This window comes from Ips typographus, linkage group LG13 (assembly GCF_016097725.1).
Source record: "Ips typographus isolate SLU linkage group LG13, UJ_Ityp_2.0, whole genome shotgun sequence".
In the NCBI taxonomy this organism is placed as follows: domain Eukaryota; kingdom Metazoa; phylum Arthropoda; class Insecta; order Coleoptera; family Curculionidae; genus Ips; species Ips typographus.
Window position 1 is genome coordinate 7,534,679 of NC_138434.1, and position 23,413 is coordinate 7,558,091.

At 26.6% G+C, this 23,413-nt stretch overlaps 1 protein-coding gene across 17 annotated transcripts in view; it reads right to left on the reverse strand.

Moving 5' to 3' along the window:
• The window catches only part of Mical (Molecule interacting with CasL), a 159,038-nt gene that overhangs the window by 68,244 nt on the left and 67,381 nt on the right, over positions 1-23,413 (reverse strand). For 13 of the 17 annotated variants that reach the window (XR_014180326.1, XR_014180325.1, XR_014180329.1 and 10 more), the window contains exons 10-17: positions 19,719-19,943; positions 9,266-9,393; positions 9,150-9,185; positions 8,803-8,950; positions 5,895-6,046; positions 5,706-5,837; positions 3,786-4,041; positions 1,818-2,056 (exon numbers count right to left, since the gene is read on the reverse strand). Coding sequence is in view for 10 of the 17 variants with exons in the window: in XM_081991838.1 (XP_081847964.1) it covers positions 1,818-2,056; positions 3,786-4,041; positions 5,706-5,837; positions 5,895-6,046; positions 8,803-8,950; positions 9,150-9,185; positions 9,266-9,393; positions 19,719-19,943 (1,316 nt within the window). In the remaining 7 variants the exon portion in view is untranslated. The remainder of the gene's footprint in view (positions 1-1,817; positions 2,057-3,785; positions 4,042-5,705; positions 5,838-5,894; positions 6,047-8,802; positions 8,951-9,149; positions 9,186-9,265; positions 9,394-19,718; positions 19,944-23,413) is intronic. The other 4 variants (XM_081991842.1, XM_081991841.1, XM_081991835.1 and 1 more) reach the window with 3 other exon arrangements.

Here is a 23,413-nt window from a genome sequence, read left to right on the forward strand (position 1 = left end):
CCAACAAAGAAAAAAAAAAACAAAACAAATATTGAAACAAAAATAAGAACGGAAAGAAGAAGACGAAAGAGACAAAAAAAGACGAAGAAAACAAACAATACAAAAAAATTAGCAATAATCAAAATAAAAAGAAGAAGAAAGGAAATGAGAAGAAGACAAAATAGAAAACAAAGATAAGACTAATAATAATAATATGTATTTATTTAGCATAACAGCTATCCAATAAACAACTTAAAAAGTATACAGATAAAAAACGTAAAGACAAAAATGAAGAAAAGAACAAAAAAAAACAGAGACACGTGGAAGAAGGCAAAAGAAAAGAACAAAAACATGAAACAAACAAAGAAAAGAAACCAGAAGAAAACAGACGAATGAGAAAAAACAAAACAAAAATTGGAGAGAGGAAGAATGAAAACAGGAAGAAAAGGAAAAAGAAGAAACGAAAAAGAAGAGCAAAACAAAGCAGACAAAAAAGCAAAAAAAGGGAAAATAAAGAACAAAAAAGAGGAAAGAGAAGAAGCCAATGAAGAAGAGAAAAAAAAAGAAAAAATAAGGAAAAACAAAAACGTCAAAAAAACAAAGAGAAAATGGAAAGAAGACGAAGTAGAAGACAAAAAAAAAATAAAACAAATATTGAAAAGAAGACGAAAGAGAAAAATAAAAAAGACGAAGAAAACGGACAATACCAAAAAAGAAACAAAACAAAGACTGAAAATAAAAAGAAAGAGAAGAAGAACAAAAAAGACGAAAGAGAAGAAGACAATGAAGAATAAAAAAAACGAAAAAATAAGGAAAAACAAAATCGCAATAAACCAGAAAATAATAAAAAGAAAAAGGAAAGAAGACGAAGGAGAAGAAGATAACAAAAAACAAAACAAAATATAGAAAAGACGAAAGAGAAGAAAAAAAAAAACGAAGAAAACGGGTAACACAAAAAATGAACAATAAAAAAATCAAAATAAAAAAAAACGAAACGAAGACTGAAATAAAAGAAAAAAACGCGAAGAAGTGGAAAAAGAATAAATAAACGAAAAAGACAAAGGAGAAGAAGAAAAAGAATAATTAAAAGGAAAAAACAAAAACAGAAACGTAGAAGACAAAAGTGAAGAAAAAAATTGAAAAGACGAAAGAGAAAAAGAAAAACACCAAAAAAAATCAAAATGAAAAATTAAAAAAAAAACGTTGAAGAAGACAAGAAAAAGAAAACGAAAAAGACGAAGAAAACAAACAATACAAAAAAATTAGCAATAATCAAAATAAAAAGAAGAAGAAAGGAAATGAGAAGAAGACAAAATAGAAAACAAAGATAAGACTAATAATAATAATATGTATTTATTTAGCATAACAGCTATCCAATAAACAACTTAAAAAGTATACAGATAAAAAACGTAAAGACAAAAATGAAGAAAAGAACAAAAACATGAAACAAACAAAGAAAAGAAACCAGAAGAAAACAGACGAATGAGAAAAAACAAAACAAAAATTGGAGAGAGGAAGAATGAAAACAGGAAGAAAAGGAAAAAGAAGAAACGAAAAAGAAGAATAAAACAAAGAAAAAACAAAAAAAGAAAAAATAAAGAACAAAAAAAGAAAAAAACAAATGACTAGGAAGACAAAAATGCACATGAGTACTAAATAAAGAAGAGCAAATTTAATTGGCCGTAACTCCATTATATGAAGAGATATCAAAAAAATGAAAAAAAACAAGAATTATAGAAAATTTAATTCTCTACAAAAATGAAGGAGAGCAATTTTGCCATAAATGGTCGTTAAAGAGAGATATTCGTCAAAAAAGAGAGAGATGAAGAGACACTAACCGTTTCGGAGTCTCTGTCCTCCTTGAAATCGTGTTTGCTGATCCAATTCTGGACGCGATCGTAAATATCGTCGTGGCCGCGCGCCATTTTCAATTGCCGCCCGATGCCGCCCAAAAACGATCGTTTTGCCGCCCGTAAACTGCCGCCCACCGCAAAATGGCCGTCGCTTCGGTTTGACGGTTTGACAGCCGTCAACCTGGCGATTAATGGCCGGTGCGCAGGTGTCACTTGCGCGTCATCTTCATACGACAGAGAGAGAGAGAGAGAGAGGGAGGGAGAACACAGAGCAAAATAAGTCAAAAACACTATAAACAGGGTGAACTTTGACACTTTTCAATTGAACACCCTGTAACTCGGTCAGGTGATATTTCTTGTATCAACTTATTATTTGACAGTTTGTAGAAGACACTGTGAGCTACAATCTGTCAAAAAAATCAACTCGATACCTGTCAAAACAAGCGAGTTATGTGCTGTCAAATTGACAGCAGTACAATCCGGGTAAATTTCGGGTTATAACTCGGTCACGTAACATTTCTCGGAAAAACATGACATTTGACAGTCTGTGGAAGACAGAGCTACAATCTTTCAAAAAAATCAACTCGATACCTGTCAAAACAAGCGAGTTATGTGCTGTCAAATTGACAGCAGTACAATCCGGGTAAATTTCGGGTTATAACTCGGTCACGTGACATTTCTCGGAAAAACATGACATTTGACAGTCTGTAGAAGACAGAGCTACAATCTTTCAAAAAAATCAACTCGATACCTGTCAAAATAAGCGAGTTATGTGCTGTCAAATTGACAGTAGTACAATCCGGTAAATTTCCTGTAATAACTCAGTCATGTGACATTTCTCGTACAAATTTATTATTTGACAGTTTGTAGTAGACACTGAGAGCTACAATCTGTCAAAAAAATCAACTCGATACCTGTCAAAACAAGCGAGTTATGTGCTGTCAAATTGACAGCAGTACAATCTGGGTAAATTTCGGGTTATAACTCGGTCACGTGACATTTCTCGGAAAAACATGACATTTGACAGTCTGTAGAAGGCAGAGCTACAATCTTTCAAAAAAATCAACTCGATACCTGTCAAAATAAGCGAGTTATGTGCTGTCAAATTGACAGTAGTACAATCCGGTAAATTTCCTGTAATAACTCAGTCATGGGACATTTCTCGTACAAATTTATTATTTAACAGTTTGTAGAAGACACTGTGAGCTACAATCTGTCAAAAAAAATCAACTCGATACCTGTCAAAATGACCGAGTTATGTGCTGTCAAAGTGACAGTAGTACAATCCGGGTGAATTTCGTGTAATAACTCGGTCACGTGACATTTCTCGTAAAAACATGACATTTGACAGTTTGTAGAGAACACCGTGAGCTACAATCTTCCAAAAAAATCAACTCGATACCTGTCAAAATAACCGAGTTATCGACTGTCAAAGTGACAGTAGCACAAAAAGTGACGTTCTAGTGCATCCAGGCAAATTTCGGGTTATAACTCGGTCACGTGACATTTCTCGTAAAAACATGACATCTGACAGTTTGTAGAGAACACCGTGAGCTACAATCTGCCAAAAAAATCAACTCGATACCTGTCAAAATGACCGAGTTATGTGCTGTCAAAGTGACAGTAGTACAATCCGGGTGAATTTCGTGTAATAACTCGGTCACGTGACATTTCTCGTAAAAACATGACATTTGACAGTTTGTAGAGAACACCGTGAGCTACAATCTTCCAAAAAAATCAACTCGATACCTGTCAAAATAACCGAGTTATCGACTGTCAAAGTGACAGTAGCACAAATCGAGACGTTCTAGTGAAACTCGGTTATTTTGACAGTTACAGGGTGGTTCAATATATCAATTTAAAGGCGTTGAAATCCTCTTTTGACCACTCTGTACAGTAAAAGTGGCCAATGACAGGAAAAAATGTCAAAGTAAGTCGAAACAGGGCATTTACGTGGTTCGTTCCAGGGCCTCGTTCTCTGATGATGCACGTCCAAAAACGAAACGTCGGCGACAATCAACTCGTTCGTGGACGACCGCCATTGGATCTGTTGGCACGTGACCCGATCGTCACGCCCCCTCGATTTCTGGACGATTCGAATGTTGATCGATGCGACGTTGTCGGATTTTGCAGACGCGCCCGTGCGACGTTGCCGCTGTAACGTCGTTTTGCTGATGACGTCAGCTTGACAGATGTCACTGTCGGCGCACTTCAAAAAAGAGAAACCCAACCGCAGAAATCAATCGCGCAATGTATACAGGGTGTATTAAAAAAAATTCCACTTTAACACCCTGTAACTCGGTTATTTTGACAGTTAGCGAATTCATTCTTGTATCATCGCGTAGGCCGTGAAATTCTCTATAAATCACTTTCTATAGTTCGAGTAGCAAAGTTGTCAAATAACCGAGTTAGTTTGACTTCAAAAATGCCAAGAGTAAAAAAATCAGTCAAACAAATCCAACCTAAAGTTTGACAGCTCGTAACTCGGTTATTTTGACAGTTAGCGTATTGATTCTTGTACCATCGCGTAGGCCGTGAAATTCTCTATAAATCACTTTCTACAGATCGAGTAGCAAAGTTGTCAAATAACCGAGTTATTTTGACGTCAAATGTCAAGAGTAAAAAATTCAGTCAAACAAATACAACTTAAAGTTTGACAGCTCGTAACTCGGATATTTTGACAGTTAGCGAATTGATTCTTGTATCATCGCGTAGGCTGTGAAATTCTCTATAAATCCCTTTCTATAGTTCGAGTAGCCAAGTTGTCAAATAACCGAGTTAGTTTGACTTAAAATGTCAAGAGTAAAAAATTCAGTCAAACTAATCCAACCTAAAGTTTGACAGCTTGTAACTCGGTTATTTTGACAGTTAGCGAATTGATTCTTGTATCATCGCGAAGGCCGTGAAATTCTCTATAAATCACTTTCTATAGGTCGAGTAGCAAAGTTGTCAAATAACCGAGTTATTTTGACTTCAAATGTCAAGAGTAAAAAAATCAGTCAAACAAATCCAACCTAAAGTTTGACAGCTTGTAACTCGGTTATTTTGACAGTTAGCGTATTGATTCTTGTACCATCGCGTAGGCCGTGAAATTCTCTATAAATCACTTTCTACAGATCGAGTAGCAAAGTTGTCAAATAACCGAGTTATTTTGACGTCAAATGTCAAGAGTAAAAAATTCAGTCAAACAAATACAACTTAAAGTTTGACAGCTCGTAACTCGGATATTTTGACAGTTAGCGAATTGATTCTTGTATCATCGCGTAGGCTGTGAAATTCTCTATAAATCCCTTTCTATAGTTCGAGTAGCCAAGTTGTCAAATAACCGAGTTAGTTTGACTTAAAATGTCAAGAGTAAAAAATTCAGTCAAACTAATCCAACCTAAAGTTTGACAGCTTGTAACTCGGTTATTTTGACAGTTAGCGAATTGATTCTTGTATCATCGCGAAGGCCGTGAAATTATCTATAAATCACTTTCTATAGTTTGAGTAGCAAAGTTGTCAAATAACCGAGTTAGTTTGACTTGAAATGTCAAGAGTGAAAATATCAGTCAAACAAATCCAACCTAAAGTTTGACAGCTTGTAACTCGGTTATTTTGACAGTTAGCGTATTGATTCTTGTATCATCGCGTAGGCCGTGAAATTCTCTATAAATCACTTTCTATAGGTCGAGTAGCAAAGTTGTCAAATAACCGAGTTAGTTTGACTTCAAAAATGTCAATAGTAAAAATTCAGTCAAACTAATCCAACTTAAAGTTTGACAGCTTGTAACTCGGTTATTTTGACAGTTACAGGGTGGTTCAATACACCAATTTGGAGCCCATGAAATTCTCTTTCAAACACCCTGTATAGCACTGAATTTTTTGACTCACCACAAGTTCGGTAGCGCTCGGTAGATGGCGCGGTTCTGGACAATCGTGTACGAACGTTTCGCATCGAAACGGCCTCGTCGACCGTCCGGGACTGACGCACGCGTCTTTCCGTTCCGTGACGTGCGCGCGTTCCTGATTTGATTCGTTTTGATTTTTTTTTTTAAATTAATTAATTCGACCGGTTTTTACGTCGTTTAACGTCTCCGAAATGGCGGAAAGTTGACATTGTTTCCTTTTCTTCTTCTTCTTCTTCTTTTCCATTTCGCAAGGCGGCTTGATCAGATTGACGTTAACAGAAACGTTCCTAGATTTGACTTTTTTCAATTTGTCAACGTGACAACCTGTCAATTGTCAAAATAAAGTGAAAAGACGTCACTATTTTCAATCATTAAATTTAATTTTTAACGGTCACGTGACTGTTTTAAATGTCAAAATGTTATTTTCAAAAGTCACGTGACTCTTTTCACAGTGAAAATAGAAATCATATTGTCAGGTGACAGTTTTTATGTTTAGACTGACGTTTTTTAAAGTCACGTGACTATTTTAAGCATAAAAATGTAATTGATAATGTCACGTGACAGTTTTAAATGTCAAAATATTATTTGAAAGATCACGGTTTTTCTTATATATTATTTATTTTCAGTTTTTACGACAATTTTCAAGATTTTGACATCAATTTGCACTTTTTAAGTCAATTTTCATAAGTTCAACGTCATTTGTTTCAACATTTCCAAATTTCATGAATTTGACGTCAATTTCTAAGTTTCAAGTCAATTTTCTAGAATTGAAAGTCAATTTTCAAAATTTTGATATTAATTTGCAGTTTTTAAGTCAATTTTTATGAAGTAGACGTCAATTCGCATTTTCAAGTCAATTTTCATAACTTCGACGTTGTTTCAAGTAAATTTTTATGAATTTGACATCAATTGGCACTTTTTAAGTCAATTTTTATGAATTAGTTATAAATTTGCAGTTTTTATGTAATTTTTCATGAATTCGGCGTCAATTTTGAGTTTTTAAGTCAATTTTCATAAAGAACGTCAATTTTTAGTTTTCCAGTCCAATTTGCACTTTTTGAGTACATTTTCATGAATTCGACGTCAATTTGCATTTTCAAGTAAATTTTTATGAATTTGACGTCAATTCAAGTCAATTTTTATGAATTTGTCATCAATTGGCACTTTTTAAACCAATTTTCATGAATTCAACGTCGATTTTCAGTTTTCTAGTGAATTTGCAGTTTTCAAATCAATTTTCATGAATTTGCCGTCAATTTTCAGTTTTTAAGTAAATTTTCATGAATTTAATGTCAATTTGCATTTTCAAGTAAATTTTCGTGAATTTGACGTCGTTTCCAATTTTTAAGTAAATTTTCATGAATTTGACATCAATTTGCAGTTTTTAAGTCAATTTTCATAAATTCGACGTCAATTTGCATTTTTTAACTCAATTTCTATGAATTCGTCGTCGATTTTGAGTTGTCAAGTAAATTTTCATGAATAGAAGATTTTCAGTTTGCAAGTCAATTTTCATGAATTTGATGTCAATTTTCAGTTTTTAAGTCATTTTTTATGAATTCGACGCCAATTTTTAGTTTTCCACTAAATTTTCTTGAATTTGACATCAATTGGCAGTTTTTAAGTCAAATTTTATGAATTTGACGTCAATTTCCAATTTTCAAGTCAATTATCTTAAATTCAATTTTCAAGTCAATTTTCATGAATTTGATGTCAATTTTCAGTTTTTCAGTCAATTTTGATGAATTTGACATCAATTGACAGTTTTTAAGTCAAATTTCATGAATGACGTCAATTTTCAGTTTTCAAGTCAGTTTGAATGAATTTGACGTCAATTTCCAATTTTCAAGTCAATTTTCTTAAATTCAATTTTCAAGTCAATTTTCATGAATTTGATGTCAATTTTCAGTTTTTAAGTCTTTTTTATGAATTCGACGCCAATTTTTAGTTTTCCACTAAATTTTCTTGAATTTGACATCAATTGGCAGTTTTTAAGTCAAATTTTATGAATTTGACGTCAATTTCCAATTTTCAAGTCAATTTTCTTAAATTCAATTTTCAAGTCAATTTTCATGAATTTGATGTAAATTTTCAGTTTTTCAGTCAATTTTGATGAATTTGACATCAATTGACAGTTTTTAAGTCAAATTTCATGAATGACGTCAATTTTCAGTTTTCAAGTCAGTTTGAATGAATTTGACGTCAATTTCCAATTTTCAAGTCAATTTTCTTAAATTCAATTTTCAAGTCAATTTTCATGAATTTGATGTCAATTTTCAGTTTTTGTCAATTTTTATGAATACGACGTCAATTTTTAGTTTTCCAGTCAATTTTCTTGAATTTGACATCAATTGGCAGTTTTTAAGTCAAATTTCATGAATTTGACGTCAATTTCCAATATTCAAGTCAATTTTCTTAAATTCGACGTCAATTTTCATGAATTCGACGTCGATTTTGAGTTTTTAAGTAAATTTTCATAGTCGACCTCAATTTTTAGTTTTCCAGTCAATTTTGATGAATTTGACATCAATTGACAGTTTTTAAGTCAAATTTCATGAATTTGACGTCAATGTGCAATTTTCAAGTCAGTTTGAATGAATTTCATTTTCGTTACTTTCGAGTGTTTAAGTCAATTTGCGTGAATTCGAAATCAATTTCTAATTTTCAAGAAAATATTTTTATGATTTTGACATTAATTTTCACTTTTTAAGTCAATTTCCATGAATTTGATATCAATTTTTAGTTTCAAGTCAATTTTCATAAATTTAAGGTCAAGTTGTCATTTTCGAGTACATTTTCATGAATTTGAGGTCAAATTTCAGTTTTTAAGTAAATTTTCATGAATCCGACGTGAATTTCAAATTTTCAAGTCAATTTTCATGAATTTGAGGTCAAACTGTAAGCAATGTTTAATAATTATTACTCTCATTGACAAACTGAGCGTAGCTCCGTTATTTTCGGAGCTACAAAAAAGTGCAATAAACGAAAATTGTAGGAAATTTAATTCTCCATAAGATTGTATTAAGGCGTTTTTGCCCTTAAGGGCCTCCTCAAGGAGTTACAACGCAAAAGGTGCATACCTGTACGATTCCTCGATGCACTTTCCTGGTAGGTGAAATCGAAAAATTCGTTTTTCACCAAATTCGCCGCCTCAGAACGCTTTCTGAACCGTTTTCTGAGCCGTTTCGCGTCCGCTTCTTTAAAACCGCTCGCGTAAACGTCGCTCATCTTTTGTTTTTTTTTTATGCAAACGTAAAAGAAATTTTAAAAAAACATACATAAAATAAAAAAATAAAAATTTAAAAGAAAAAAAAATTAATTAAAAAAATATATATAAAATAAAAAAAAAATATTTAAAATAAAAAAAAACAATTTAAATTAAAAAAAAAATAATTAAAAAAATAAAAATAAAATCGTAAATTTTTACCTGATTTCGTCGAATCGATTCGTTTGGCGGGAGAATCTAAAATGTGGAGGAGAAAGAGGAGGAGAGGAGAGAGGTGGGGAAATGAGTAGGTTTACACCGTACTAAGTCGTACTTACCAGTTTCGGATGTTTGACGTGGGGAATTTCGCCTCGAAACGTGTCGTAGAGTTGCGTGAGAAACGCGGTCAACGTGAGAAAGTCGTCGCTATTGGTCAGTTCGTCACCGGTCATAAACGGGGCCACGCCTGCGAAGTAAACGTGATCGAAATGAGACAAACAAACAAAAATTATGAAAAAACATGAAATTGATAAAAAAATTTATGAAATTTAGATCAAAACTATAAAATTAAAATAAATTTCATAAAGTTAATTTCAAAATTCAAAATTTACATCAAAATTATGAAATTCAGATCAAAATTATGAAATTCATAAAATTGACTTCAAAATTCAAAATTGGTATAAAATTTATGAAATTCAGATCAAAACCATGAAATCTATATAAATTTTATGAAATTCAAATCAAAATTATTAAATTGACTTGAAAATTCAAAATTGACCACAAAATTATGAAATTCAGATCAAAATTACGAAATTGGCGTGGAATTCATAAAAATAGGCTTAAAAACCGCAAATTTACCTCAAATTCGTAGAAATTAACTTGGAAAATGGAAATTGTCATTAAATTCATGAACATTGACTTTAAAGCTGAAAATGTACGTCAAAATTATGAAATTGACATCGAAACAATAAAATTTATCTCAATTTTACTAAATTCAGATTAAAATTATGAAATTGATATGAAAAATATGTAATTAACTTCAAATTCATGAAAAATGATTTGAAATTCAAAATTTACATCAAATTTATGAAATTCAGATCAAAATTATGAAATTCATAAAATTTACTTCAAAATTCAAAATTGGTATAAAATTTATGAAATTCAGATCAAAACCATGAAATCTATATAAATTTTATGAAATTCAAATCAAAATTATTAAATTGACATAAAATTCATAAAATTTACATCAAAGTAATGAAAATTGACATGAAAATTCAAAATTGACCACAAAATTATGAAATTCAGATCAAAATTACGAAATTGGCGTGGAATTCATAAAAATAGGCTTAAAAACCGCAAATTTACCTCAAATTCGTAGAAATTAACTTGGAAAATGGAAATTGTCATTAAATTCATGAACATTGACTTTAAAGCTGAAAATGTACGTCAAAATTATGAAATTGACATCGAAACAATGAAATTGACGTAAAAACCATAAAATTGACATTAATAATCAAAAAATTCAGAGAAAAATTAGGAAATTGACATGAAAACAATAAAATTTATCTCAATTTTACTAAATTCAGATTAAAATTATGAAATTGATATGAAAAATATGTAATTAACTTCAAATTCATGAAAAATGATTTGAAGTTCAAAATTTACATCAAATTTATGAAATTAAGATCAAAATTATGAAATTCATAAAATTTACTTCAAAATTCAAAATTGGTATAAAATTTATGAAATTCAGATCAAAACCATGAAATCTATATAAATTTTATGAAATTTAAATTGACATAAAATTCATAAAATTTACATTAAAGTAATGAAAATTGACTTTAAAATTCAAAATTGACCACAAAATTATGAAATTCAGATCAAAATTACGAAATTGGCGTGGAATTCATAAAAATAGGCTTAAAAACCGCAAATTTACCTCAAATTCGTAGAAATTAACTTGAAAAATGGAAATTGTCATTAAATTCATGAAAATTGACTTTAAAGCTGAAAATGTACGTCAAAATTATGAAATTGACATCGAAACAATGAAATTGACGTAAAAACCATAAAATTGACATTAATAATCAAAAAATTCAGAGAAAAATTATGAAATTGACATGAAAACAATAAAATTTATCTCAATTTTACTAAATTCAGATTAAAATTATGAAATTGATATGAAAAATATGTAATTAACTTCAAATTCATGAAAAATGATTTGAAGTTCAAAATTTACATCAAATTTATGAAATTCATAAAATTTACTTCAAAATTCAAAATTGGTATAAAATTTATGAAATTCAGATCAAAACCATGAAATCTATATAAATTTTATGAAATTCAAATCAAAATTATTAAATTGACATAAAATTCATAAAATTTACATCAAAGTAATGAAAATTGACTTTAAAATTCAAAATTGACCACAAAATTATGAAATTCAGATCAAAATTACGAAATTGGCGTGGAATTCATAAAAATAGGCTTAAAAACCGCAAATTTACCTCAAATTCGTAGAAATTAACTTGGAAAATGGAAATTGTCATTAAATTCATGAACATTGACTTTAAAGCTGAAAATGTACGTCAAAATTATGAAATTGACATCGAAACAATGAAATTGACGTAAAAACCATAAAATTGACATTAATAATCAAAAAATTCAGAGAAAAATTATGAAATTGACATGAAAACAATAAAATTTATCTCAATTTTACTAAATTCAGATTAAAATTATGAAATTGATATGAAAAATATGTAATTAACTTCAAATTCATGAAAAATGATTTGAAATTCAAAATTTACATCAAATTTATGAAATTCAGATCAAAATTATGAAATTCATAAAATTGACTTCAAAATTCAAAATTGGTATAAAATTTATGAAATTCAGATCAAAACCATGAAATCTATATAAATTTTATGAAATTTAAATTGACATAAAATTTATAAAATTTACATCAAAGTAATGAAAATTGACTTTAAAATTCAAAATTGACCACAAAATTATGAAATTCAGATCAAAATTACGAAATTGGCGTGGAATTCATAAAAATAGGCTTAAAAACAGCAAATTTACCTCAAATTCGTAGAAATTAACTTGGAAAATGGAAATTGTCATTAAATTCATGAACATTGACTTTAAAGCTGAAAATGTACGTCAAAATTATGAAATTGACATCGAAACAATGAAATTGACGTAAAAACCATAAAATTGACATTAATAATCAAAAAATTCAGAGAAAAATTATGAAATTGACGTGAAAACAATAAAATTTATCTCAATTTTACTAAATTCAGATTAAAATTATGAAATTGATATGAAAAATATGTAATTAACTTCAAATTCATGAAAAATGATTTTAAATTCAAAATTTACATCAAATTTATGAAATTAAGATCAAAATTATGAAATTCATAAAATTTACTTCAAAATTCAAAATTGGTATAAAATTTATGAAATTCAGATCAAAACCATGAAATCTATATAAATTTTATGAAATTCAAATCAAAATTATTAAATTGACGTAAAATTCATAAAATTTACATCAAAGTAATGAAAATTGACTTTAAAATTCAAAATTGACCACAAAATTATGAAATTCAGATCAAAATTACGAAATTGGCGTGGAATTCATAAAAATAGGCTTAAAAACAGCAAATTTACCTCAAATTCGTAGAAATTAACTTGGAAAATGGAAATTGTCATTAAATTCATGAACATTGACTTTAAAGCTGAAAATGTACGTCAAAATTATGAAATTGACATCGAAACAATGAAATTGACGTAAAAACCATAAAATTGACATTAATAATCAAAAAATTTAGAGAAAAATTATGAAATTGACATGAAAACAATAAAATTTATCTCAATTTTATTAAATTCAGATTAAAATTATGAAATTGATATGAAAAATATGTAATTAACTTCAAATTCATGAAAAATGATTTGAAGTTCAAAATTTACATCAAATTTATGAAATTCAGATCAAAATTATGAAATTCATAAAATTGACTTCAAAATTCAAAATTGGTATAAAATTTATGAAATTCAGATCAAAACCATGAAATCTATATAAATTTTATGAAATTTAAATTGACATAAAATTCATAAAACTTACATCAAAGTAATGAATTGACATGAAAATTCAAAATTGACCACAAAATTATGAAATTCAGATCAAAATTACGAAATTGGCGTGGAATTCATAAAAATAGGCTTAAAAACAGCAAATTTACCTCAAATTCGTAGAAATTAACTTGGAAAATGGAAATTGTCATTAAATTCATGAACATTGACTTTAAAGCTGAAAATGTACGTCAAAATTATGAAATTGATATCGAAACAATGAAATTGACGTAAAAACCATAAAATTGACATTAATAATCAAAAAATTTAGAGAAAAATTATGAAATTGACATGAAAACAATAAAATTTATCTCAATTTTATTAAATTCAGATTAAAATTATGAAATTGATATGAAAAATATGTAATTAACTTCAAATTCATGAAAAATGATTTGAAGTTCAAAATTTACATCAAATTTATGAAATTCAGATCAAAATTATGAAATTCATAAAATTGACTTCAAAATTCAAAATTGGTATAAAATTTATGAAATTCAGATCAAAACCATGAAATCTATATAAATTTTATGAAATTTAAATTGACATAAAATTCATAAAATTTACATCAAAGTAATGAAAATTGACATGAAAATTCAAAATTGACCACAAAATTATGAAATTCAGATCAAAATTACGAAATTGGCGTGGAATTCATAAAAATAGGCTTAAAAACCGCAAATTGACCTCAAATTCGTAGAAATTAACTTGGAAAATGGAAATTGTCATTAAATTCATGAACATTGACTTTAAAGCTGAAAATGTACGTCAAAATTATGAAATTGACATCGAAACAATGAAATTGACATAAAAACCATAAAATTGACATTAATAATCAAAAAATTCAGAGAAAAATTATGAAATTGACATGAAAACAATAAAATTTATCTCAATTTTACTAAATTCAGATTAAAATTATGAAATTGATATGAAAAATATGTAATTAACTTCAAATTCATGAAAAATGATTTGAAGTTCAAAATTTACATCAAATTTATGAAATTCATAAAATTTACTTCAAAATTCAAAATTGGTATAAAATTTATGAAATTCAGATCAAAACCATGAAATCTATATAAATTTTATGAAATTTAAATTGACATAAAATTCATAAAATTTACATCAAAGTAATGAAAATTGACATGAAAATTCAAAATTGACCACAAAATTATGAAATTCAGATCAAAATTACGAAATTGGCGTGGAATTCATAAAAATAGGCTTAAAAACCGCAAATTTACCTCAAATTCGTAGAAATTAACTTGGAAAATGGAAATTGTCATTAAATTCATGAACATTGACTTTAAAGCTGAAAATGTACGTCAAAATTATGAAATTGACATCGAAACAATGAAATTGACGTAAAAACCATAAAATTGACATTAATAATCAAAAAATTCAGAGAAAAATTAGGAAATTGACATGAAAACAATAAAATTTATCTCAATTTTACTAAATTCAGATTAAAATTATGAAATTGATATGAAAAATATGTAATTAACTTCAAATTCATGAAAAATGATTTGAAGTTCAAAATTTACATCAAATTTATGAAATTCAGATCAAAATTATGAAATTCATAAAATTTACTTCAAAATTCAAAATTGGTATAAAATTTATGAAATTCAGATCAAAACCATGAAATCTATATAAATTTTATGAAATTCAAATCAAAATTATTAAATTGACATAAAATTCATAAAATTTACATCAAAGTAATGAAAATTGACATGAAAATTCAAAATTGACCACAAAATTATGAAATTCAGATCAAAATTACGAAATTGGCGTCGAATTCATAAAAATAGGCTTAAAAACCGCAAATTTACCTCAAATTCGTAGAAATTAACTTGGAAAATGGAAATTGTCATTAAATTCATGAAAATTGACTTTAAAGCTGAAAATGTACGTCAAAATTATGAAATTGACATCGAAACAATGAAATTGACGTAAAAACCAATTGACATTAATAATCAAAAAATTTAGAGAAAAATTATGAAATTGACATGAAAACAATAAAATTTATCTTAATTTTATTAAATTCAGATTAAAATTATGAAATTGATATGAAAAATATGTAATTAACTTCAAATTCATGAAAAATGATTTGAAGTTCAAAATTTACATCAAATTTATGAAATTCATAAAATTGACTTCAAAATTCAAAATTGGTATAAAATTTATGAAATTCAGATCAAAACCATGAAATCTATATAAATTTTATGAAATTCAAATCAAAATTATTAAATTGACATAAAATTTACATCAAAGTAATGAAAATTGACATGAAAATTCAAAATTGACCACAAAATTATGAAATTCAGATCAAAATTACGAAATTGGCGTGGAATTCATAAAAATAGGCTTAAAAACCGCAAATTTACCTCAAATTCGTAGAAATTAACTTGGAAAATGGAAATTGTCATTAAATTCATGAAAATTGACTTTAAAGCTGAAAATGTACGTCAAAATTATGAAATTGACATCGAAACAATGAAATTGACGTAAAAACCAAAAAATTGACATTAATAATCAAAAAATTTAGAGAAAAATTATGAAATTGACAAGAAAACAATAAAATTTATCTCAATTTCATTAAATTCAGATTAAAATTATGAAATTGATATGAAAAATATGTAATTAACTTCAAATTCATGAAAAATGATTTGAAATTCAAAATTTACATCAAATTTATGAAATTCAGATCAAAATTATGAAATTCATAAAATTGACTTCAAAATTCAAAATTGGTATAAAATTTATGAAATTCAGATCAAAACCATGAAATCTATATAAATTTTATGAAATTTAAATTGACATAAAATTCATAAAATTTACATCAAAGTAATGAAAATTGACATGAAAATTCAAAATTGACCACAAAATTATGAAATTCAGATCAAAATTACGAAATTGGCGTGGAATTCATAAAAATAGGCTTAAAAACCGCAAATTTACCTCAAATTCGTAGAAATTAACTTGGAAAATGGAAATTGTCATTAAATTCATGAAAATTGACTTTAAAGCTGAAAATGTACGTCAAAATTATGAAATTGACATCGAAACAATGAAATTGACGTAAAAACCATAAAATTGACATTAATAATCAAAAAATTTAGAGAAAAATTATGAAATTGACATGAAAACAATAAAATTTATCTCAATTTCATTAAATTCAGATTAAAATTATGAAATTGATATGAAAAATATGTAATTAACTTCAAATTCATGAAAAATGATTTGAAGTTCAAAATTTACATCAAATTTATGAAATTCAGATCAAAATTATGAAATTCATAAAATTGACTTCAAAATTCAAAATTGGTATAAAATTTATGAAATTCAGATCAAAACCATGAAATCTATATAAATTTTATGAAATTTAAATTGACATAAAATTCATAAAATTTACATCAAAGTAATGAAAATTGACTTTAAAATTCAAAATTGACCACAAAATTATGAAATTCAGATCAAAATTACGAAATTGGCGTGGAATTCATAAAAATAGGCTTAAAAACCGCAAATTTACCTCAAATTCGTAGAAATTAACTTGAAAAATGGAAATTGTCATTAAATTCATGAAAATTGACTTTAAAGCTGAAAATGTACGTCAAAATTATGAAATTGACATCGAAACAATGAAATTGACGTAAAAACCAATTGACATTAATAATCAAAAAATTTAGAGAAAAATTATGAAATTGACATGAAAACAATAAAATTTATCTCAATTTCATTAAATTCAGATTAAAATTATGAAATTGATATAAAAAATATGTAATTAACTTCAAATTCATGAAAAATGATTTGAAGTTCAAAATTTACATCAAATTTATGAAATTCAGATCAAAATTATGAAATTCATAAAATTTACTTCAAAATTCAAAATTGGTATAAAATTTATGAAATTCAGATCAAAACCATGAAATCTATATAAATTTTATGAAATTCAAATCAAAATTATTAAATTGACATAAAATTCATAAAATTTACATCAAAGTAATGAAAATTGACATGAAAATTCAAAATTGACCACAAAATTATGAAATTCAGATCAAAATTACGAAATTGGCGTGGAATTCATAAAAATAGGCTTAAAAACCGCAAATTTACCTCAAATTCGTAGAAATTAACTTGGAAAATGGAAATTGTCATTAAATTCATGAAAATTTACTTTAAAGCTGAAAATGTACGTCAAAATTATGAAATTGACATCGAAACAATGAAATTGACGTAAAAACCATAAAATTGACATTAATAATCAAAAAATTCAGAGAAAAATTATGAAATTGACATGAAAACAATAAAATTTATCTCAATTTTACTAAATTCAGATTAAAATTATGAAATTGATATGAAAAATATGTAATTAACTTCAAATTCATGAAAAATGATTTGAAGTTCAAAATTTACATCAAATTTATGAAATTCAGATCAAAATTATGAAATTGACATAAAATTCGTAAAATTTACATCAATTTCATGTAATTGACATTAAATTTATGAAAATTAACAGAAATTTAAATCAATTTCAATTTACATCAATTTTATTGAAAATTGTCAATTTAGTCAAATTTTCAAATTTCACACAGAAAATTGTTGATTTAGACCATCTTTCAAATTTCAAATGTAAAAAGTTAAAAAACGTGAATTTGGTAAAAAAAAATTAAAAATTGTCAATTTAATAAAATTTACAAACTTCAAATGTCAATAATTGAAAATGTCAATTTGGTCAAATTATCAAATGTCAAACGCAAAAAATTGACGATAAAGTCAAATTTTCAAATTTCAAATGTCAAAAACAGAAAATTGTTGATTAAGTAAAATTTTCGAATTTCAAATGTCAAAAGCTCAAATTGTCAATTTGGTAAAATGTCAAAAGTTGAAAATTGTCAATTTAATAAAATTTTTAAACTTCAAATGTCAATAATTGAAAATTGTCAATTTTGTCAAATTTTTAAATGTCAAAAGTTAAAAAACGCCTCTTTGGTCAAATGTAAATTATTTAAAATAATTGTCAATTTGATGAAATTTGAAATTTCAAATGTCAATGTCAAAAACAGAAAATTGTCGATTAAGTAAAATTTTCGAATTTCAAATGTCAAAAGTTGAAAATTGTCAATTTTGTCAAAGTTTCAAATTTCAAATGTAAAAGTTAAAAATTGTCTGTTATGTCAACGTTTTAAATCAAAAATTAAAAATTGCCAATTTGGGCAAATTTATCAAATATCAAAAGATAAAAATTATCCATTTTGTCAAATAATTAAATTTCAAATGTCAAAAGTTAAAAATCGTCAATTTGGTCAAATGTCAAAAATTAAAAATTGTCAATTTGGGCAAATTTATCAAATGTCAAAAGTTAAAAATTGTCCATTTTGACAAATATTTAAATTTCAAATGTCAAAAGTTAAAAATTGTCAATTTGGTCAAATGTCAAAAACAAAAAATTGTAAGTTTAGTCAAATTGTTAAAAGTCAAATGTCTAAAACAGAAAACTGTCAATTTGGTCGAATTTTCAAATTTCAAATGTCAAAAGTCGAAAATTGTCAATTTTGTCAAGGTTTCAAATTTCAAATGTAAAAGTTAAAAATTGTCTGTTTAGCCAACGTTTTAAGGCAAAAGTTAAAAATCGTCAATTTGGTAAAATGTCAAAAATTAAAAATTGTCCATTTTGACAAATATTTAAATTTCAAATGTCAAAAGTTAAAAATTGTCAATTTGGTCAAATGTCAAAAACAAAAAATTGTAAGTTTAGTCAAATTGTTAAAAGCCAAATGTCTAAAACAGAAAACTGTCAATTTGGTCGAATTTAAAATGTCAATAATTGAAAATTGTCTAATTAATTAATTTTTCAAATTTTTAATATCAAAAGTTAAAAATCGTCAATTTGGTCAAATGTCAAAAATTGAAAATTGTCAATTTGGTCAAACTTAGAAATTGCCAATTTGGTCAAATGTCAAAAGTTAAAAAAATTGTCAATTTGGTCAAATGTCAAAAGTTGAAAATTGTCAATTTTGTCAAGGTTTCAAATTTCAAATGTAAAAGTTAAAAATTGTCTGTTTAGTCAACGTTTTAAGTCAAAAGTTAAAAATTGTCAATTTGGTGAAATGTCAAAAATTAAAAATTGCTAATTTGGGAAAATTTATCAAATATCAAAAGATAAAAATTATCCATTTTGTCAAATAATTAAATTTCAAATGTCAAAAGTTAAAAATCGTCAATTTGGTCAAATGTCAAAAATTAAAAATTGTCAATTTGGGCAAATTTATCAAATGTCAAAAGTTAAAAATTGTCCATTTTGACAAATATTTAAATTTCAAATGTCAAAAGTTAAAAATTGTCAATTTGGTCAAATGTCAAAAACAAAAAATTGTAAGTTTAGTCAAATTGTTAAAAGTCAAATGTCTAAAACAGAAAACTGTCAATTTGGTCGAATTTAAAATGTCAACAATTGAAAATTGTCTAATTAATTAATTTTTCAAATTTTTAATATCAAAAGTTAAAAATCGTCAATTTGGTCAAATGTCAAAAATTGAAAATTGTCAATTTGGTCAAACTTAGAAATTGCTAATTTGGTCAAATGTCAAAAGTTAAAAATTGTCAATTCGGTCAAAAGTGAAAAATGGTTTTAAAAGTTGACAGTTTGACATATTTGCGTACCCAATTCCTTTTCGAGAATTTCCATGGCCAACTGGTTGCGTTGCGCCGGTTCGTTGTTGTTGACGACGTGCGCGTAATCGAGCAAATCCGGCCGGTAATGATGAAGTAGGGCGCACAACGCTTTGCCAGGCCGGAAAACGGAAATTAGGTCCGTCACGGTGACGTCATCGTACGCTCGCAACTGTTCGCTTAACCATCTCAACACCACTTTTACGTCAACGGTTCCTGCAAAAACAATTTCAGCATTTATATTGAAATTCTAATGTCAATTTCATCATCTTTAAGCAATTCTAACATTAATTTAACCATTTTAAGTGGTTTCAGCAATTTCAAATAATTTCAGCATTTATATTGAAATTTTAATGTCGATTTCAGCATTTTGAAGTCATTCTAACATTAATTCAGCATTTAGAGGGTTTCTAGTACTTTCAAATGTCAATTTCAGCATTTATATGAAATTTTAATGTCAATTTTAGCATTTTAAAGCAATTCTAACATTAATTCAGCATTTTAAGTGTCGATTTTAGTAAATGTTGAAAATGTTGATTTTAAGTGCCGATTTCATCGTTTTTAGGCAATTCTAACATTAATTTCAGCATTTTAAGTGTTTTCAACACTTTCAGCATTTATATTGAAATTATTAAGCATTTTTAAATAATTCTAACATTAATTTAGCATTTTGGGGGTTTCTAGCATTTTCTAGTGTCAATTTCAGCATTTGTACGAAATTTTAATGTCGATCTCAGCATTTTGAAGTTATTCTAACAATAATTTCAGTATATTAAGTATTGATATCAGCATTTTTCTAAGCAATTTCAAAAATGTTGATTTTTAGTGTCGATTTCATAATTTTTAAGCAATCCTAACATTAATTTCATCATTTTAAGTGTTTTCAGCATTTTCAGCATTTATATTGAAATTGTATTGTCGATTTCACCATTTTTAAGCAATTCTAACAATAATTTCAGCTTTTTAAGTGTTTTTAGCAATTTCAAGCAATTTTAGCATTTATATTGAAATTCTAATGTCAATTTCATCATCTTTAAGCAATTCGAACATTAATTTAAGCATTTTAAGTGGTTTCAGCAATTTCAAATAATTTCAGCATTTATATTGAAATTTTAATGTCGATTTCAGCATTTTGAAGTCATTCTAACATTAATTCAGCATTTAGAGGGTTTCTACTTCTTTCAAATGTCAATTTCAGCATTTATATGAAATTTTAATGTCGATTTTAGCATTTTAAAGCAATTCTAACATTAATTCAGCATTTTAAGTGTCGATTTTAGTAAATGTTGAAAATGTTGATTTTAAGTGCCGATTTCATCATTTTCAATAAATTTCAGCATTTTTATGAAATTTTAATGTATATTTCATCGTTTTTAAGCAATTCTAACATTAATTTCAGCATTTTAAGTGTTTTCAACTTTCAGCATTTATATTGAAATTATTCAGCATTTTTAAATAATTCTAACATTAATTTAGCATTTTGGGGTTTTTTGAAATTTTCTAGTGTCAATTTCAGCATTTGTACGAAATTTTAATGTCGATCTCAGCATTTTGAAGTTATTCTAACAATAATTTCAGTATATTAAGTATTGATATCAGCATTTTTCTAAGCAATTTCAAAAATGTTGATTTTTAGTGTCGATTTCATAATTTTTAAGCAATCCTAACATTAATTTCATCATTTTAAGTGTTTTCAGCATTTTCAGCATTTATATTGAAATTGTATTGTCGATTTCACCATTTTTAAGCAATTCTAACAATAATTTCAGCTTTTTAAGTGTTTTTAGCAATTTCAAGTAATTTTAGCGTTTATATTGAAATTCTAATGTCAATTTCATCATCTTTAAGCAATTCTAACATTAATTTAAGCATTTTAAGTGGTTTCAGCAATTTCAAATAATTTCAGCATTTATATTGAAATTTTAATGTCGATTTCAGCATTTTGAAGTCATTCTAACATTAATTCAGCATTTAGAGGGTTTCTACTTCTTTCAAATGTCAATTTCAGCATTTATATGAAATTTTAATGTCGATTTTAGCATTTTAAAGCAATTCTAACATTAATTCAGCATTTTAAGTGTCGATTTTAGTAAATGTTGAAAATGTTGATTTTAAGTGCCGATTTCATCATTTTCAATAAATTTCAGCATTTTTATGAAATTTTAATGTATATTTCATCGTTTTTAAGCAATTCTAACATTAATTTCAGCATTTTAAGTGTTTTCAACTTTCAGCATTTATATTGAAATTATTCAGCATTTTTAAATAATTCTAACATTAATTTAGCATTTTGGGGTTTTTTGAAATTTTCTAGTGTCAATTTCAGCATTTGTACGAAATTTTAATGTCGATCTCAGCATTTTGAAGTTATTCTAACAATAATTTCAGTATATTAAGTATTGATATCAGCATTTTTCTAAGCAATTTCAAAAATGTTGATTTTTAGTGTCGATTTCATAATTTTTAAGCAATCCTAACATTAATTTCATCATTTTAAGTGTTTTCAGCATTTTCAGCATTTTCAGCATTTATATTGAAATTATATTGTCGATTTCACCTTTTTAAGCAATTCTAACAATAATTTCAGCTTTTTAAGTGTTTTTAGCAATTTCAAGTAATTTTAGCATTTATATTGAAATTCTAATGTCAATTTCATCATCTTTAAGCAATTCTAACATTAATTTAAGCATTTTAAGTGGTTTCAGCAATTTCAAATAATTTCAGCATTTATATTGAAATTTTAATGTCGATTTCATCATCTTTAAGCAATTCTAACATTAATTTAAGCATTTTAAGTGGTTTCAGCAATTTCAAATAATTTCAGCATTTATATTGAAATTTTAATGTCGATTTCAGCATTTTGAAGTCATTCTAACATTAATTCAGCATTTAGAGGGTTTCTACTTCTTTCAAATGTCAATTTCAGCATTTATATGAAATTTTAATGTCGATTTTAGCATTTTAAAGCAATTCTAACATTAATTCAGCATTTTAAGTGTCGATTTTAGTAAATGTTGAAAATGTTGATTTTAAGTGCCGATTTCATCATTTTCAATAAATTTCAGCATTTTTATGAAATTTTAATGTATATTTCATCGTTTTTAAGCAATTCTAACATTAATTTCAGCATTTTAAGTGTTTTCAACTTTCAGCATTTATATTGAAATTATTCAGCATTTTTAAATAATTCTAACATTAATTTAGCATTTTGGGGTTTTTTGAAATTTTCTAGTGTCAATTTCAGCATTTGTTCGAAATTTTAATGTCGATCTCAGCATTTTGAAGTTATTCTAACAATAATTTCAGTATATTAAGTATTGATATCAGCATTTTTCTAAGCAATTTCAAAAATGTTGATTTTTAGTGTCGATTTCATAATTTTTAAGCAATCCTAACATTAATTTCATCATTTTAAGTTTTTTCAGCATTTTCAGCATTTATATTGAAATTGTATTGTCGATTTCACCATTTTAAGCAATTCTAACAACAATTTCAGCTTTTTAAGTGTTTTTAGCAATTTCAAGTAATTTTAGCATTTATATTGAAATTCTAATGTCAATTTCATCATCTTTAAGCAATTCTAACATTAATTTCAGCATTTTAAGTGGTTTCAGCAATTTCAAATAATTTCAGCATTTATATTGAAATTTTAATGTCGATTTCAGCATTTTGAAGTCATTCTAACA